The sequence below is a fragment of the Schistocerca nitens genome, chromosome 5 (genome assembly GCF_023898315.1).
Source record: "Schistocerca nitens isolate TAMUIC-IGC-003100 chromosome 5, iqSchNite1.1, whole genome shotgun sequence".
NCBI classification, from domain to species: domain Eukaryota; kingdom Metazoa; phylum Arthropoda; class Insecta; order Orthoptera; family Acrididae; genus Schistocerca; species Schistocerca nitens.
In genome coordinates this window covers 603,356,070-603,376,044 of record NC_064618.1, presented here as the reverse complement: position 1 = coordinate 603,376,044, position 19,975 = coordinate 603,356,070, and the positions used below count along the sequence as shown (strand labels likewise).

General features: G+C 40.6%; 1 protein-coding gene across 1 annotated transcript in view; it reads right to left on the bottom strand.

The window, feature by feature from the left end:
• Positions 1-10,669: 10,669 nt before the first annotated feature.
• Positions 10,670-19,975, bottom strand: part of LOC126259783 (uncharacterized) — a 52,254-nt gene continuing 42,948 nt past the window's right edge. The window contains exon 5 of the mRNA XM_049956791.1: positions 10,670-10,982. Coding sequence (XP_049812748.1) covers positions 10,791-10,982 — 192 coding nt within the window. The 3' untranslated portion in view covers positions 10,670-10,790. The remainder of the gene's footprint in view (positions 10,983-19,975) is intronic.

Genomic DNA, 19,975 nt, shown 5'->3' with positions numbered 1-19,975 from the left:
CATACATTTGAAGCAAAACGTGAACACTGTAGAACTATGACTCATACTAGTAATCTCTATACAGAACTTCTCGTTAATATGATTGTTTTGCTTTCTGTAGTGGTAATGGGTTAGCTTTACAGTGAGACATGCTAGTTTCGTTTTGTCACACAGAGGTAAACACGTTTGTTGCCATTTACGTAATAAGTATAAAAATCTATTGTTATGTCTGTTTGGTTTGTCTTATGTGTTAAAGTATATGATTTTAATGCAGTTATGAATACAATAATTCTTGATATTGTATTTTAAAAGTGCTTACAATTGACATGTGGCTGAAGTGCATGTGAATAAATTGTCAAATTTCTTTTTCTGTTCTTTAAATTAAAGATAATGGGCAACCTTTATGAGCCTTGTTTCAATCGCTGTTGTTTCATATGTAATTTATCAATTGTCATAAATTTGTTCTAAGAATAAGAGGTTATCAGCCTCAAGTTTTTTTATAATTAAAGTGTGTCTGTGATAATCTATAATTTATTCATGAACTACAGTTCCCACTTGTGCCCACATCATTAGATTATAATGAGCAAAATATTACTAATCCTGTTGTTATGTGATAGCAACAGTTCCTGGATAATTTCTTCTCCCAGGCAGTGTGTGTGATGACAGGTGCTTTTTTTCAGCCCCTTTCACATACATATGATTTTTTTATACTTTGTTGGCATTGTAATCAGCCTCGCAGCTTAATTTTCTTGTATCTTTCATTAAGTTTCTTATCCTATGCTAGGGGAGAGAATTCTTAGGGGCAAATTGTGTGTCACATCGGCAGTCTCTTTAGATTTTCTTAATCCATGTCACGAATAATTTCTGCCGTGTTTGGATGTGTGAGTAATTTAGTGTTCGCATTTATTTGTAGAAGTCAGAATATTTCCTTTTCCATGTAAAGTTGTGGAAAGGTTCCTCAAGTCGTGTCCAAACAATTCCTGTAACCTTGTGTGTAGAGTCATAGCTCTCCACTCTTTTTCGCATTTGCCGATTGGTCAAGCACTGCCCCACTCTTTTTAACGTTTTCTATTGGTCCAGTACTTCCCCACCACGTAAAGAAAGACTCCTGTACTAATGGCTCGTGTTTAGAAATTTTTGTGATCACCTTCATCATGTGTACTGAATATTTCTTGAGGTAGATGATGTGGTTATTTTGTTTGTGGCTGTGATGAATACTATGAATATGAGGTCGTGTGAAGTGAATTTTTGTGCCATTTGGATTTCCCTCGAAGGGGAGGCTGATATGTTGCTGTAGGCTTTGTATTAATTTGTGGATTAATGGGTATATGAGCTTTGTTGATTTCCCGTAGAATGTAAGTTATTGCTAGGTGATGTGTCTTTCTACAGTTCTCAGCTGAAGTTGGGTGGTAGCGCAAAGGATAATGCAGACTAGTTATGAACTGCGGATGGTTTTGATAATGCTGATATACGGCTGGAACAAGACCATGCATAGAGTTGAAGTATTTTTCGGATCTAGGTGCATGACAGTCCACCTTTTTTGTAAGGGGGGAAATCAGGGAGAATGCTATTGACAGCAGTATGTTGATGTAACCCTCTTCTGATGTTGTTCCTGTAATAAGTGCCAATGCTCATCTACAAGATTGGAAGGAAAATAACCAAGATTTATTTTGCATAGAGAAGCCACATTCTACTTATTCTTGTGTGTTAAAGAGAAACTAATGAAGGATGATGTGTAGCCACTGCAGGAATAACTGGAGATAGATTCTGAAAGATTTAACAGTCAGGAGATGGAACCTGAATCTGAGGGTAACAATGCAGATTTTTTTCGGTTTTCATTCATGTATGTTGGTGAGAAACGACTTTAAGACAACGTGTGGACTGTGTAAACAAAAACTGAGAAATTTCAAAGCGCATTTCTATTAAGAATGAGATTCTTTGGATTTATTTTTGTGTAATGATTATGTGTAGAAGGTTAAGTAATAGCACATTTTGTGTCTTTGAAAAATTTTGTATTGTATTTGGATGTTACTTGGTGAGAGTATATTTGTGTGATCTGTTGAGATTTTGATAATGAATATTTAGGTATGCTTGATTGAATGATGTTTAAATAATAACATTCATTTGAAGTTTTAGCTGCCTCCTTTAAATTTGTAGTGGATTATATGTTCATACTGATATCAACATTTTTCACTGAATGCGGGGTGTGTGACTGTTTGTATGTTTTCTGCTTAACTTATGGTGTCTCATGTTAGTTGTTTACCCCCCATGAACCATGGACCTTGCCATTGGTGGGGAGGCTTGCGTGCCTCAGTGATACAGATGGCCGTACCGTAGCTGCAACCACAATGGAGGGGTATCTGTTGAGAGGCCAGATAAACATGTGGTTCCTGAAGAGGGGCAGCAGCCTTTTCAGTAGTTGCAGGGGCAACAGTCTGGATGATTGACTGATCTGGCCTTGTAACATTAACCAAAACGGCCTTGCTGTGCTGGTACTGCGAACGGCTGAAAGCAAGGGAAACTACAGCCGTAATTTTTCCCGAGGACATGCAGCTTTACTGTATGATTAAATGATGATGGCGTCCTCTTGTGTGAAATATTCCGGAGGTACAATAGTCCCCCATTCGGATCTCCGAGCGGGGACTACTCAAGAGGACGTCGTTATCAGGAGAAAGTAAACTGGCGTTCTACGGATCGGAGCGTGGAATGTCAGATCCCTTATTTGGGCTGGTAGGTTAGAAAATTTAAAAAGGGAAATGGATAGATTAAAGTTAGATATAGTAGGAATTAGAAAAGTTCGGTGGCAGGAGGAACAAGACTTTTGGTCAGGTGATTACAGGGTTATAAATACAAAATCAAATAGGGGTAATGCAGGAGTAGGTTTAACAACGAATAAAAAATAGGAGTGCGGGTTAGCTACTAAAAACAGCATAGTGAACGCATTATTATGGCCAAGATAGACACAAAGCCCATGCCTACTACAGTAGTACAAGTTTATATGCCAACTAGCTCTGCAGATGATGAAGAAATTGATGAAATGTATGACGAGATAAAAGAAATTATTCAGGTAGTGAAGGGAGACGAAAATTTAATAGTCATGGATGACTGGAATTCGTCAGTAGGAAAAGGGAGAGAAGGAAACATAGTAGGTGACTATGGATTGGGGGGAAGAAATGAAAGAGGAAGCCGCCTTGTAGAATTTTGCACAGAGCATAACTTAATCATAGCTAACACTGAGTTCAAGAATCATAAAAGAAGGTTGTATACCTGGAAGAATCCTGGAGATACTAAAAGGTATCAGATAGATTATATAATGGTAAGACAGAGATTTAGGAACCAGGTTTTAAATTGTAAGATATTTCCAGGGGCAGATGTGGATTCTGACCACAATCTATTGGTTATGAACTGCAGATTGAAACTGAAGAAATTGCAAAAAGGTGGGAATTTAAGGAGATCGGACCTGGATAAACTGAAAGAACCAGAGGTTGTACAGAGTTTCAGGGAGAGCATAAGGGAACAATTGACGGGAATGGGGGAAAGAAATACAGTAGAAGAAGAATGGGTAGCTCTGAGGGATGAAGTAGTGAAGGCAGCAGACGATCAAGTAGATAAAAATACGAGGGCTAATAGAAATCCTTGAGTAACAAAAGAAATATTGAATTTAATTGATGAAAGGAGAAAACATAAAGATGCAGTGAATGAAGCAGGCAAAAAGGAATACAAACGTCACAAAAATGAGATCGACAGGAAGTGCAAAATGGCTAAGCAGGGATGGCTAGAGGACAAATGTAAGGATGTAGAGGCTGGGTAGATCACATAACTAATGAAGTATTGAATAGGATTGGGGAGAAGAGAAGTTTGTGGCACAACTTGACTAGAAGAAGGGATCGGTTGGTAGGACATGTTGTGAGGCATCAAGGGATCACCAATTTGGTACTGGAGGGCAGCGTGGAGGGTAAAAATCGTAGAGGGAGAGCAAGAGATGAATACACTAAGCAGATTCAGAAGGATGTAGGTTGCAGTAGGTACTGGGAGATGAAGAAGCTTGCGCAGGATAGAGTACCATGGAGAGCTGCATCAAACCAGTCTCAGGACTGAAGACCACAACAACAACAACAATGTTAGTTGTTAATGGAGGTTGTTATTTATTGATTATCTTAGTTGTAATGTACATGGCCATCTCTCTTTTTCATTTTCATTGTTTCTTCAGGCTACCTTCATTTATGAGACATAGAATGTGAGTATGGATCGATACACATTTACTTTGTGTGTACATATGTTGTGGATGCACTAACAAGCCATTTCTTTTTGTATACATAATATAGCTACCGCAGCTATGCCTGCAAACCATGTTGTATTATGCTTAGGTTATGGAAACAGTTTACATGTGAATATTGTTTGTAGCCACAAAGGGTACATACTTGAAAACTGAAACAGCAAGTCAGTGTCACGACACTAAAATTGTGTATATAGTTTCCTTGGTTGTATGATGTGTTTTCTGTAATTTAGTTTTTCATGATGTAGGGATGGTTCTGTCAACGATTAGAGCAATTCTTGATCTTATGTTTCTGCCTTTGAATAATTTACATGATATGTCTAGGTCTTGGAGAAATTTTTGTTTAAATATAAGAGAAAAGGATGAAATGTGTCAAATATAGTACATGATGATGATTAATGCATTTTTCATCCTAGGTTGATATGATGAGAACGAGAGGGAACATATAATTAGATGTAGTGAATTGGTGTAGATAGAGTAATAGATTTTATATGGTGGAAGGCATCCTCTCTATAAGTATAGGCCTTTTCCATAGGCTGCGAAATCTACAGAAGCGACAGTACTTTCATGTCGTCCTGCTAACTTTCATCAGAATAATATTAACAATGTTCTTGGTTGTCATTTACATTTTGTATGTAGTATGACAGACCTTTTTTGATGTAGATTCTGGCTATAAAAAGGCTGGCCAGTTTTGTAAAAATGTAAATGAAAAATTAAGTAAATGAACGAATAGACAGTGCACTTACCATGTTCACAAAAACATAATGTGCACAAAGATATGTACATAACATGGTGTTAGTTATTAAAAGGATAATTGGATATGTCATGGTGTAAAGAATTCTGATGTGTGTATTATTAACTGTTTAGGTTATAATTATAAAGAGGAATGTAACTGTCAAGGAATGGTCGAGTGAACTAGTTTTCTTACAGAGTAGAACAAGGAACACACTACGAGGCAGGTGATGTATCATTTGATTCAGATATGATGTAAAAAACACAAAAAGAAGGGAACAGTTGGTAGGACATGTTCTAAGGCATCAAGGGATCACAAATTTAGCATTGGGGGGGGGGGGGCAGCGTGGAGGGTAAAAATCGTAGAGGCAGACCAAGAGATGAATACACTAAGCAGATTCAGAAGGACGTAGGTTGCAGTAAGTACTGGGAGATGAAGAAGCTTGCACAGGACAGGGTAGCATGGAGAGCTGCATCAAACCAGTCTTAGGACTGAAGACCACAACAACAACAACAACAATGGTGTAACCAGTCTTCTTATTTATATTTTGATATGTTTCATGTAAAAAATTGCTTAGGGGATCAGGTGAACAACTGAGCTAACCGGAAGACATATAGGAGGAGACGAAATGACTCTGATATCTAATTTGAATCTTAGGCTGTTATGGAGAACGTTCACTTCACTGAGGACAAGCAAACTGTAACAGAGTATGGAACCAATTTCTGTCTACAGCCAACTGTATCAAAATTGTAATGCTGTACTACACTGTGCTATTGTGTCCTTTATCCTAGGCATCTGAAATCATTGTTGACATTGTTTGAATACTTCAAAGAACCAATTGTGCAAAATGTGACATGAGTAACTTTACCTCCCCTCACTAAGAATTCCAGTGGACAAACAACCATTTTGCCATTGTAAGAAAATTCAACATGTTAATTGGGCTGTGGAGTCCATTATTTTCAGCTGAAAAGCAAATTTTTGTCCACTTAATATATATACTAAATGTTGATTTGTGAGACTAGAGGGTATATTGAACAGTAATGTTTTGATTTCCATCTGCACTGTTGGGTAATGTAAGGTACAGTCTTCACTGCTATCCTAGAAAGGTTATGGGACAGTCACACATCTGATTTTTAATACGTGCAGAGGTCTGTTAAGCAGTCAGTGAGTTTTACTCATTTTCAGTGACGCCATAGAGACCATTATTTAGCAATTTTTTTGTATCTTTATGTAACTTTAGCCACTTTCTGTGAGCCCACAAAGAGCCCATAGCATAGTAATTTTCCTATGTTTGTGTAAATCTACTCATTTTCTGTGGGGCAACAGAAACTCCAATTTAGCAATATTTTGTATATTTTATGTAATTTTAATCACTTTGAATGAGGCCACAGGTTGGCCCTAGTTACATGGTTCTCTATATTTATGCAATTTAAGTAACTTGCAATGTGTCCACAGAGAGGCCAAAAATAAGTAATTTTTTATATTAATATAATTTTATTCATTTTCACTGAGGTCACAGAGAGACCGTATTTAAGTATTTTTCCTGCATTGATCCACTGAGGTAATACTAGTATAATCATTGCACAAACATATAACCACTTAGATCACACATCGTCTAATCTTAATCCTTCTTAACTTTCATCCGTTGAATAATGTTTAACTCACATGCATGCAGACGTGCCCCTAACTTACTGACGTGAATGGGTACATTGGTTTCAACTCAGTAATCATTTACATAATATTTCTTTTTCTTTCCATAAAAGTAGCATGGCAACTTTAACACTTGAGCAGTGTGAATTATGATGAGATGCTGCTACATTTTACAAATACTTAGGGAACATATGTGTTGCAACATTAAATGACGACCCTGTTTCGAAGGACCTGCTTTGCTTTTGTATTGTTTTGTTAGGATTATGGGTGCTAAAGCCTGTGACATTACTTAGAGCTACGAGTAAGATTAATCTTGTCGTGTTCTCGTGAATGTGGAGTGCATTTTGGACAGTTAGGATGGTTTACGATCAGCTTAGAATATGTTCTGCTGATGACTCTACTGGCAATATTCCAAGTCTGCTCTCCAATTCCAGGGAAGTCTGATGAAAGTTGTCTGTTATAACTGCCAACATCTGTATCATGTTTTACTCATATGTTACTTGTGAGCAATCTTTCCTGGGGTATCTGTGACCACTGGTCTACTATCCTTGTACTCACTCCTACTTCTGCTGCGCAGGTTTGTCTTAACGAATGTCTTTGGTGCAAGCGCTGCCCCAACCAAAGAGGATTAAAGATTGATGTGTGGATACCGTGAATGGAGAGTTTTAGGTTGAACAAAGTATCTTTTTTGTATTTTGTTCTGTGCTGGCTTTTGACCTGTTCACTTCTTGTGTGTGTTACAGTGTGGTGAAATCGTGGTTGCTCTGAATTACACTGTGGAGGAAGGAGAGTGATGTGTGTATGCGTCCTGGCATTGTATAATATGTGAAGTTACAATTAAACATTTGTCTATGCACCTGCTGGAAAACAAGGTAATATTTTTCTGTACAAGCGAGCTTAGCAAGCCATATTGCTACGAGGGTTTCCTGCCTGTATGAAGGTAGTATCAGTAGCGAAATGGGAGTAGAAGATACGATTAATGTGGGCCGGTTCTGTTCCTTTGTATGGTGCATTTGATTCGTAATCTACTTGGGAAAAACACTCTTGATTCACGAGTTAGTCTCGCGAATAAATTGTGGATGAAATCTTTGTCTTTGAAGAAAAATAAGGCTATTCAAGAATACATTGTGCTGTAAATAGAATTGCCTACAATCTTGTGCCCTCAGAATGATCACTACCTCAATGAGAAGTATTTTTTCACATTTTACAGTCTTTTAGACAGAGTGAAATCACTTACAATGCCATGCCAGATTTCTTTCAGGTTCTTGAAGTTAAGAAGATGAGAATTTCGGATGAGCAGCTGTGCTGCCACATTCCATACCATATTCTCTGAAAATTCTCTGTTCTCAGTTTCTTTATAGAAAAGGTTCTAGGACGTAGATTCACTCCAGTATTGTAAATATAGAATCGAGTGCTATTACTGTGAATGCAATCGATCCCACTGATAAATTGATGAGAGCTGAAAAACTGGAGCGTTTAAAGGGAGCTACTGGAAGCTATGACATGAGGCTCAGTTCATAGTGACTCCTCCTTACTCTGATACATTCACTTAACAGGCTGTTAACTCTTGTATCAGGCCCTCGATATGTTCTCTTCCATAAGAGATAGAGTTTCTTACACCATATTTTCGAGCTAATGAACATGCTTGTCTCTCTTCCCTTGATTTTATGTTGCATTCTTCTTTGTGCTCTCTGCCGACAGTATCGTAATGTGTTGAAAGCCTGACCGACTTGCAGCATAGCTTCCTGCTTCAACAATTATGTAGTTCTGGCATTTCACGTCACGCACAATATCGAAGGCCACATAATCAGCCATCGACTTCGTGACAAGAACGAATATCAATGTTAATGCTCCTCGATTCATTCACAACAATTTAAGCTGTCCTATTAGGTCCCTGCCTAATTGCACAGTTGGAAGTCGTCACATATTCGGAAATAAAGAGCCAAATACTCGTGAGAAGAAAGAACACATATTTTGTTGCAGTTTGTTTTAATCTTGGCATTAAAAACTGTACTCTCAGGTTCCCGCCTAACACCACGATCGGAAATCGCCACGTGTTCTTAAATATAGAGCCAAATATTTGTGAAAAGTCAGAATATAAATTTTATGGCTCCTCATTTCAGTTAACTGGCCTCTTAGGTTCCAGCCTAACCGCATCCCCTCTCAAATCAGACAAAACGTGAATAACATCCAATATTGCAGAAAGTACTTGTATTACAAACATAAGAAAGCACCGGAACGTGTAAACAACGCTAACACGACAAAAAGAAATGTTCCCACACGACAGATTACGAACAAACGTATTTCGACTCCAGAAAACACGACGTTATCCATTACAATAGCACTTAGTCATGTGATGTATGTCTCCTTTCTTGATTACCATATTCACTCGTGAAGGCCTACATCGTTGATGCGTTATTAAATGACATTTAATGATGATGGTGACGTCTTTGTGATAAATTTTCAATGTTCCGTTATCTTGAAAAGGAGTGCTGCAATTTATAAAACAAGTTAGCTTTATGCTTAATTTTTAAATTATTGGTGATAACAACTCACTCCTGAGAGAGTACTCTTATATGAAGGCGTTAACCATCACTAAAGAAGCAGAGACAGGATGATAGCACATCTGTAACTTCCATGGTACTGGTGGGAGCTGTAGAGACAGAAATTGAAATACATCCAGCAGATAACTGAGGATGTCTGTTGCAAGTGCTACTTTGAGATGAAAAGGTTGTCGCAGAAGAGGGCTGCGTCAAGCTAGTCAGAAGACTGATGACTCAAAAAAAGAAAGTTTAGATCGTTGTGTAGGATTTGATTTTGTTGGTTCAGTCTTGTCCAACATAATGTCAGTAAATTCACAAGCTAACGCGGAACTTATAAAACGTACCCAGGTTTTACTACACTATGGAAGCAAATACGAGGGTAAGTCTTTAAGCGTCTGCAGTGTTACTCCGGTTGACTTAAAGTTGTCTCTAAGGATTTATGTGCTTACCTGCTGCTAGACGGCACAGTATTCTGCGATTATGGCATCTTGCGACGTCGGCTCTGTGCTGTTGCGACTAAAGATGGCCGCGCCACTCTCTGCTTACACCATAGAAGAACAGCGTTCCGTAGTCAGCCTTCTATGGTCGGACTGTGTACCAGTCTCAGCTTTCAAGAAGTGTGTGCAAGACATGTTCCAAAAAAAGGAAAAATCGACGAAAAGCAGAGACAAAACCGTGTGAAAATCTGTCATCACATACGGGATCATTACGCTAGTAGACGTGAAACATTTCTGAAACAAATCATCGCTGGATATGAAACATGGATTCACCACTTGGACCCAGAGAGCAAGAGCAGGGGCTGGAAGAACCCGGAAGATCTCCAGTCAAAAATAAATTCAAGATGAATATTCAGTAGGCAAAGTGATGCCCCCAGCTTTCTGGGACTCACTATGGCCAACCACGGAACATTACCTAGAAAAGAGGCCAGCACTAAACAGTGAACGCTACAGTGACATGCTGTTAAGCAAACTGAAGCCTGCTGTTAGCAGAAAACGCAGATGGCAATTGTCGGAAGCCGTTATATTGTTGCGTGACAATGTGCGTCCGCATTCCGCCGGCCACCAAACAGCCCAAAGTCTCCAGATGCTGCGTTTCGAGAAGTTGGAACATTGTGCACACATTCCCGTCCCGATCTCGTCCCGTCGGATACCATCCGTTTGGTCCTCTTAAAGACGCTGTAAGAGGCCGTCGATTCAGCTCCGATCAACAGATCAAGGAAACGGTGCGTACGTGCCTTGCTGTACAACCAAAAACATTTCTTTCAGAGGATACGGGAAAGCTCGTGGAACGGTGGACCAGTTGCATTGAAAAGCGGTGTGACTTCGTTGAAAAATAATATCAATAAATATTGTGTGTTCTTGTAATAAATTATAAAAATTGATTGCAGATACTTACTGACTGAGCCTAGTATTTCTGGAACACTTAAAATTCTATGGTCACTAACAATGGACCATTACTCTTTACATATCAAAAGTAGCAACAATATGGTTCAGTGCACTCAACAGTCTAAATTTTATTGCAGGTTAATGCATGTTTTTAAACTACTTATGACACAAAGTCTACGTTCATCTACAAGGAAAATGTGAGTGAGCTCAGTTTATCGGTGCCGTCAGCGAGTACGACGTCGACGAGCAGCCCTGGCCGCCTTGGAGTGCTGCCCACGCCTTCCCGCCGCCTTTTTCCGCCTCCTTACTAGCTGCCGCCTCCGCAGGCGATCCTCCTGCTCGCTTTCTGACTCGGAGTCGTCGTCGTCTGAATCGTCGTTGTACCCCTCCTCAGGAACGCAGGGCACCAGCGTTAGCTGCAGAGTGAGACGTAACGTGTGTGAAGGGAATTAAGCAACTGCAAGAAAAAGTTTCAAATACACAGACGGAAACGGGAAATGTTACATCATGAAACACCAGTTCGATGCTTATAAAACTTTGTGAGGATGTTCCTCACGGAATGCGTAAAAAGGATTAAGCTTTCAGAATGAGATATTCACTCTGCAGCGGAGTGTGCGCTGATATGAAACTTCCTGGCAGATTAAAACTGTGTGCCGGACCGAGACTCGATATTGGGACCCTTGCCTTTCGCGGGCAAGTGCTCTACCAACTGAGCTACCCAAGCACGACTCACGCCCTGTCCTCACAGCTTTACTTCTGCCAGTACCTCGTCTCCTACCTTCCAAACTTTACAGAAGCTCTCCTGCGAACCTTGCAGAACTAGCACTCCTGAAAGAAAGGATATTGCGGAGACATGGCTTAGCCACAGCCTGGGGGATGTTTCCAGAATGAGATATTCACTCTGCAGCGGAGTGTGCGCTGATGGCTCATTCTGGAAACATCCCCCAGGCTGTGGCTAAGCCATGTCTCCGCAATATCCTTTCTTTCAGGAGTGCTAGTTCTGCAAGGTTCGCAGGAGAGCTTCTGTAAAGTATGGAAGGTAGGAGACGAGGTACTGGCAGAAGTAAAGCTGTGAGGACGGGGCGTGAGTCGTGCTTGGGTAGCTCAGTTGGTAGAGCACTTGCCCGCGAAAGGCAAGGGTCCCGAGTTCAAGTCTCGGTCCGGCACACAGTTTTAATCTGCCAGGAAGTTTCAGGATTAAGCTTTAATTCTATTCGGAACTGATTTCCTTCATCAGTATCAGTACGTAATGTAACCCCCACGAGTACGAATACATCCTCGTATTCATTGTGGTATACTTTTTCGAGAAATTTGTAGCCAAACCGGAAACACATGCTGCGCTGCTTCACGAAGATCGCTGCGTGGAACTCACATCCCCGACATGGTCTACACGTGATCAATCAGGGAACAAGGCAGGCCACTCAAGGATCCGTACATTCCTCATGTGTATTGTGGTGTCAAATGTTGCGTGGAGTAGGGCATTAACCTTGTAAGAGGTCCATGACTAAGGACTTTATTGCTAGCGCACTCGAGCAGATGTAACTTCAGTGGATTGCTTACGTGCTGCCTACGATATGTAAGCTACAATAGAATCGCAGACCAGAGAGCAGTGCCGGCAGCAGTAGTAGTAGTAGCTCGCAGTCGGGCGGTTGGGTCAGGTCGCTATTAGAAAGCATTTGTCGAGTTGTATAGCTCACAGAGAGCACTTGTGTCCTGTATGGAATTACGAAGGCCGGTCGTGGAGAGCCATGGCGGTGCCTGAGCGATGTAGTGTAAGGTAAAAGCAAAAATTGTTATTTATAGCCGCGCGCATATGTAAATTGTAACAACTGATTTTGTACTATTGTTATATCAAGTCCCATGTAAAATGTTTTTAAAAAATCTTTTAATAATAATATTTCTTATAAAACTAGCTTTTGACAGTCATTCATCTGAATTTAAAGATTTTACTAATTTATCCAATCCATGGTCATCCCGACTATTGTAAGGAAAAATCAGTTGTTTCTTTTTACACATGACAAATCTAGTGGCCAGCATTGCACTGGGCTGTGCCAAAAAAAATTCTTATAGGAGCAGATATATACGCGTTATCTGGCTACTTCATTGAGGTAAGAATTTTCAGTTTATTCAGAATGACTTTTCAGGGCCATGACGCAGCATTGCTGACGCCCAGATTTACCAGTTTAAATTCACAGTCAGTTAATTATTGAAAGGTTATATATGAGTCACATTTTTATCGAGAGGTTAGTCATCCCATTTATGGGGAGATTACGGAAATAAATAAACTGTTGGGAGGTTACAACCTGCTAGAATATGTCGTTCCGTAGCCTGGTCATGGAAAGTATGACAACCTGGTTTATCATTCTCTTCCGTAGGATATTTACAGTAAGACAATCCTTCTGTTAACTGTATAAATGATCCCTAGACCAAATGCTATCCAGAAGACTTGACCCTACCTTTCTACAATCAACAGAATCCTAGATATGAGCCCTGGAAAACCCAGTTTTTATGCGCGCCGGTTTGGAACATATTAGGTAGCCCATTCTGTCGCATGCGTACCGATTCCCTATTAAATCATTTTCAAAAATTCACACGTTTCCTAACCGCAGCATCTCCGATATTTACAGAAAATCCGTAATTTGGTTCGTAATTAAGTCTAACATACTAACGCAAACATTTTGTGTATCGTAAATGTGATGACACAGTCTTCTACTAACAGTTTTCACGCTGAATATCTTTTGTTAAAGAAAAAACACCTACGTTGCAAGAAATTTAAATCAAGTCCGTCAAGTCAAGGGCATAGCACAAAAACATAAATGACAGGAACTAAAAACGGTGGTACATTTCGCTTTGTACTTTCTACTATCGTTCAAGGCTTATCTCAATCCACATCTATACAGATAATACACTGTTTGAGGTCCCAAAAGCTATTGTGAACACGTGCTTATCCAGGTCGTGAAGGCCCAAGTGATGTAGACTGGCCGCCGTGTCTCCCTCTGCCTTGCGGCGTCATAGGGGTACACGGAGGGGTATGTGATCTGTACGCCGCTCTCCCGGCCGTTTTGTAGACCTTCCAGACTGTGAAGCCGCTGCTACTGTCGAGCAGATACTCAGCTGGCATCACGAAGCTGGGAGCAATTTGTACGATCCAAATATATTGCATGTAAATTGTGTTGAACTTACCCTTAGCTAACGTGGTCGAACCATGGTTTACGACAATGTAATTTCACCACAAACAGAACAAGCTAGTTAGAAGCTGTATCGTTTAAAATTTAGAGAAATACTGAGTTATTTGCTAATCGTCCATCTCTGTGCGTCTACATTCCTCAGTATCCTCGAAATTCCGTTAGAATTAACTAGTTTTTATCAGCTTAGCAAATTTCACCATTTGATTTTTCACTGTTTTTGTTCCCTCTTGGTTTTTATGGGTATTCCTCGTCTCTCTGGAGTTTTTATGAATTTAACTTTTCTTCTTCTTCAGTCTATCTGAATTACGACTTATTTCAACTGGAGGCGCTGCATCCAATCCTGTTCTGACTATATTCCTTCACCTGTCTGTAAGTTCGTCCTCTTCTAATGTCGTACATCATTCCAATTCTCTTCTAACCTCTTCCTCTCATCCCTTTCACTTTTCCCGCTATAGTTCTTTGATGCAGATAATTCCTACGTAGTACACTATGTTATCAAATGTATCTGGACATCTGCCTGAAAGTTACTTGCAAGTTCGTGGTGCCCTCCATCGGTAATGCTGGAATTCAATATGGTGTTGGCCGACCCTTAGCCTTGATGACAGCTTCCACTCTCGCAGGCATACGTTCAATCAGGTGCTGGAAGGTTTCTTGGGGAATGGCAGCCCATTCTCCACGGAGTTCTGCACTGAGGAGAGGTTTCGATGTCGGTCGGTGAGGCCTGGCACGAAGTCGGCGTTCCAAAATATCCCAAAGGTGTTCTATAGGATACAGGTCAGGACTCTGTGCAGGCCAGTCCTTTATAGGTATCTTATTGTCGTGTAACCACTCCGCCGTAGGTCGCACATTATGAACAGGTGCTCGATAGTGCTGAAAGATGCAATCGACATCCATGAGTTGCTCTTCAACAGTGGGAAGCAAGAAGGTACTTAAAACATCAATGTAGGCCTGTGGTGCGATTGTGACACGCAAAACAACAAGGGGTGCAAGCCCTTCCATGAAAAACACAGCCACACCACAACAACATCGCCTCCGAATTTTACTGTTGACACGACAAACACTGGCAGGTGACGTTCACCGGACATTCGCCGTACCCACACCATGCCATCGGATCGCCACTTTGTGTACCGTGATTCGTCACTCCACACAACGTTTTTCCGCTGTTCAATCGTCCAATGTTTACGCTCCTTACACCATGTGAGGCGTCGTTTGGCATTTACCGGCGTGATGTGTGGCTTATGAGAAGCCGCTCGACTATGAAATCAAAGTTTCCTCACCTACCACCTAACTGTGCAGAGTATTCTGATGCAGTTAGGAATTCCTATGTGATGGTCTGGATAGATGTCTGACTATTACACATTACCACCCTCTTCAACTGTCGGCGGTCTCTGACAGTCAACAGACGAGGTCAGCCTGTACCCTTTTGTGCTGTTCGTGTCCCTTCGCCTTTCCTCTTCACTATCACATCGGAAACAGTGGACCTAGGGATGTGTAGGAGCGTGGAAATCTCGCGTACAGACGTATGACATAAGTGACATCCAATCACCTGACCACGTTCGAAGTCCGTGAGTTCCGCGGAGTGACCCATTCTGCTCTCTCACGTGTGTCCAATGACTACTGAGGTCGCTGATACGGAATACCTGGCCGTAGGTGGCAGCACAATGAATCTAATATGAAAAACATTTGTTTTTGTAGGTGTTCGCATACTTTTGATCACATAGTGTGTATGCCCGGCCAAAGTTTTTTCATCTTTCTGATAACTTTCAATAAATTTCTTTGTTGCCATATTTTCTTCAGTACGTCTTCATTGTTAGGTCTGTCAGTCAGTTTCACCTTAAGCATTATTCTTCTTAAGACTTTCTAAATACCTTTCTTCTTTCTTTTTAACTGTCCACGATTCACTGCTATATGACACGACACTCTAGAAATGATATTTAGCAAGTCTTTTTCTTAGTTACATTGGCATTCTTATGAATGTTAGCTTATGAATAGTATTAACTGCTTCACATTTTCAAACGCTCTTTTTCACATGGATATCCTCCTCCTTATTTTTTGTCTTCTGCTTGTGTTCTTTGTCATTAAACTAGTGCTATCGTTTTTTTAAGACTATGTTAACTGAAGCTTTTATCACTTTTCTCTTCCCCATATTTATTTATGTTCCATATTACTCGTTCCTTCTTGCAAGACTTTTCATAGCCACATTTTAAAAACACTTCTGATTCCGCCATCTCCGCATGATCATTCACGTATTTTACACTCTGTATCCTTTCGCTTCTAATTACAATGCCTCTTGCCTCTTCTTTGTTTTTACCTATAAGTTCTTCTCCAAATACACTGAATACTTCGGTGACTGTGAGCACCCCTTCTAATGTTCATCCCTTCTGTCTCCTCATTCGATAAATTGTCCCTTTTTTTCTTTGTGTATACCTCTTTAATTAACCTTATATCTTTCCAGTCTATACCAACACCTTTTCAAAAATCTCATTAGTATGCTCCAGGTGATTATCGAAAGCCTTCTGCATGTCGATAAAACAAACATACACCTACTTGTTCATTTCTGTCATTCTTTCCCCAATCATCATCTGACAACGTATAGATTCTCTTGTTCCTTTACTTTTTCTAAAGTTGAACTGGTCCTCCCTAGCATTTTCATCAATTTTTTTTTCAATTCTCCTTGGTATTTTCAATTCTCCTTTCTCCTTAGTATTTTCATTATCAAACGCAATGTAAAAAAATCACTCATCGACGGCCCATGATAGGCCTACCAGAATAAACAATGTCACACTGTAAACTAAACGGCGCTAGAAACCACAGGCAGAAGACTGTTGACCTGTTTTTCAACCGCATCCTAATTTTTCCCCCCCCCCATGAACCATGGACCTTGCCGTTGGTGGGGAGGCTTGCGTGCCTCAGCGATACAGATGGCCGTACCGTAGGTGCAACCACAACGGAGGGGCATCTGTTGAGAGGCCAGACAAACATGTGGTTCCTGAAGAGGGGCAGCAGCCTTTTCAGTAGTTGCAGGGGCAACAGTCTGGATGATTGACTGATCTGGCCTTGTAACATTAACCAAAACGGCCTTGCTCTGCTGGTACTGCGAACGGCTGAAAGCAAGGGGAAACTACAGCCGTAATTTTTCCCGAGGACATGCAGCTCTACTGTATGATTAAATGATGATGGCGTCCTCTTGGGTAAAATATTCCGGAGGTAAAATAGTCCCCCATTCGGATCTCCGGGCGGGGACTACTCAAGAGGACGTCGTTATCAGGAGAAAGAAAACTGGCGTTCTACGGATCGGAGCGTGGAATGTCAGATCACTTAATCGGGCAGGTAGGTTAGAAAATTTGAAAAGGGAAATGGATAGGTTAAAGTTAGATATAGTGGGAATTAGTGAAGTTCGGTGGCAGGAGGAACAGGACTTTTGGTCAGGTGATTACAGGGTTATAAATACAAAATCAAATAGGGGTAATGCAGGAGTAGGTTTAGTAATGAATAAAAGAATGGGAGTGCGGGTTAGCTACTACAAACAGCATAGTGAACGCATTATTGTGGCCAAGATAGACACGAAGCCCATGCCTACTACAGTAGTACAAGTTTATATGCCAACTAGCTCTGCAGATGATGAAGAAATAGATGAAATGTATGACGAGATAAAGGAAATTATTCAGGTAGTGAAGGGAGACGAAAATTTAATAGTCATGGGTGACTGGAATTCGTCAGTAGGAAAAGGGAGAGAAGGAAACATAGTAGGTGAATATGGATTGGGGGGAAGGAATGAAAGAGGAAGCCGCCTTGTAGAATTTTGCACAGAGCATAACTTAATCATAGCTAACACTTGGTTCAAGAATCATGAAAGGAGGCTGTATACATGGAAGAAGCCAGGAGATACTGACAGGTTTCAGATAGATTATATAATGGTAAGACAGAGATTTAGGAACCAGGTTTTAAATTGTAAGACATTTCCTGGGGCAGATGTGGATTCTGACCACAATCTATTGGTTATGAACTGCAGATTGAAACTGAAGAAACTGCAAAAAGGTGGGAATTTAAGGAGATGGGACCTGGATAAACTGAAAGAACCAGAGGTTGTAGAGAGTTTCAGGGAGAGCATAAGGAGACAATTGACAGGAATGGGGGAAAGAAATACAGTAGAAGAAGAATGGGTAGCTCTGAGGGATGAAGTGGTGAAGGCAGCAGACGATCAAGTAGGTAAAAAGACGAGGGCTAATAGAAATCCTTGGGTAACAGAAGAAATATTGAATTTAATTGATGAAAGGAGAAAATATAAAAATGCAGTAAATGAAGCAGGCAAAAAGGAATACAAACGTCTCAAAAATGAAATCGACAGGAAGTGCAAAATGGCTAAGCAGGGATGGCTAGAGGACAAATGTAAGGATGTAGAGGCTTGTCTCACTAGGGGTAAGATAGATACTGCCTACAGGAAAATTAAAGAGACCTTTGGAGAGAAGAGAACCACTTGTATGAATATCAAGAGCTCAGATGGCAACCCAGTTCTAAGCAAAGAAGGGAAGGCAGAAAGGTGGAAGGAGTATATAGAGGGTTTATACAAGGGAGATGTACTCGAGGACAATATTATGGAAATGGAAGAGGATGTAGATGAAGACGAAATGGGAGATAAGATACTGCGTGAAGAGTTTGACAGAGCACTGAAAGACCTGAGTCGAAACAAGGCCCCGGGAGTAGACAACATTCCACTAGAACTACTGATGGCCTCGGGAGAGCCAGTCATGACAAAACTCTACCATCTAATGAGCACGATGTATGAGACAGGTGAAATACCCTCAGACTTCAAGAAGAATATAATAATTCCAATCCCAAAGAAAGCAGGTGTTGACAGATGTGAAAATTACCGAACTATCAGTTTAATAAGTCACAGCTGCAAAATACTAACGCGAATTCTTTACAGACGAATGGAAAAACTGGTAGAAGCCGACCTCGGGGAAGATCAGTTTGGATTCCGTAGAAATGTTGGAACACGTGAGGCAATACTGACCTTACGACTTATCTTGGAAGAAAGATTAAGAAAAGGCAAACCTACGTTTCTAGCATTTGTAGACTTAGAGAAAGCTTTTGACAATGTTGACTGGAATACTCTCTTTCAAATTCTGAAGGTGGCAGGGGTAAAATACAGGGAGCGAAAGGCTATTTACAATTTGTACAGAAACCAGATGGCAGTTATAAGAGTCGAGGGGCATGAAAGGGAAGCAGTGGTTGGGAAAGGAGTGAGACAGGGTTGTAGCCTCTCCCCGATGTTATTCAATCTGTATATTGAGCAAGCAGTAAAGGAAACAAAAGAAAAGTTCGGAGTAGGTATTAAAATTCATGGAGAAGAAGTAAAAACTTTGAGGTTCGCCGATGACATTGTAATTCTGTCAGAGACAGCAAAGGACTTGGAAGAGCAGTTGAACGGAATGGACAGTGTCTTGAAAGGAGGATATAAGATGAATATCAACAAAAGCAAAACGAGGATAATGGAATGTAGTCAAATTAAGTCGGGTGATGCTGAGGGAATTAGATTAGGAAATGAGACACTTAAAGTAGTAAAGGAGTTTTGCTATTTAGGGAGTAAAATAACCGATGATGGTCGAAGTAGAGAGGATATAAAATGTAGACTTGCAATGGCAAGGAAATCGTTTCTGAAGAAGAGAAATTTGTTAACATCGAGTATAGATTTAAGTGTCAGGAAGTCGTTTCTGAAAGTATTTGTATGGAGTGTAGCCATGTATGGAAGTGGAACATGGACGATAACCAGTTTGGACAAGAAGAGAATAGAAGCTTTCGAAATGTGGTGCTACAGAAGAATGCTGAAGATAAGGTGGGTAGATCACGTAACTAATGAGGAGGTATTGAATAGGATTGGGGAGAAGAGAAGTTTGTGGCACAACTTGACTAAAAGAAGGGATCGGTTGGTAGGACATGTTTTGAGGCATCAAGGGATCACAACTTTAGCATTGGAGGGCAGCGTGGAGGGTAAAAATCGTAGAGGGAGACCAAGAGATCAATACACTAAGCAGATTCAGAAGGATGTAGGTTGCAGTAGGTACTGGGAGATGAAGAAGCTTGCACAGGATAGAGTAGCATGGAGAGCTGCATCAAACCAGTCTCAGGACTGAAGACCACAACAACAACCTAATTTTTCACTGTTTTCTACCTCGCATCACATTGCAGTTGTCTGAGATGTATTCTGCGTCTGTTGGTTA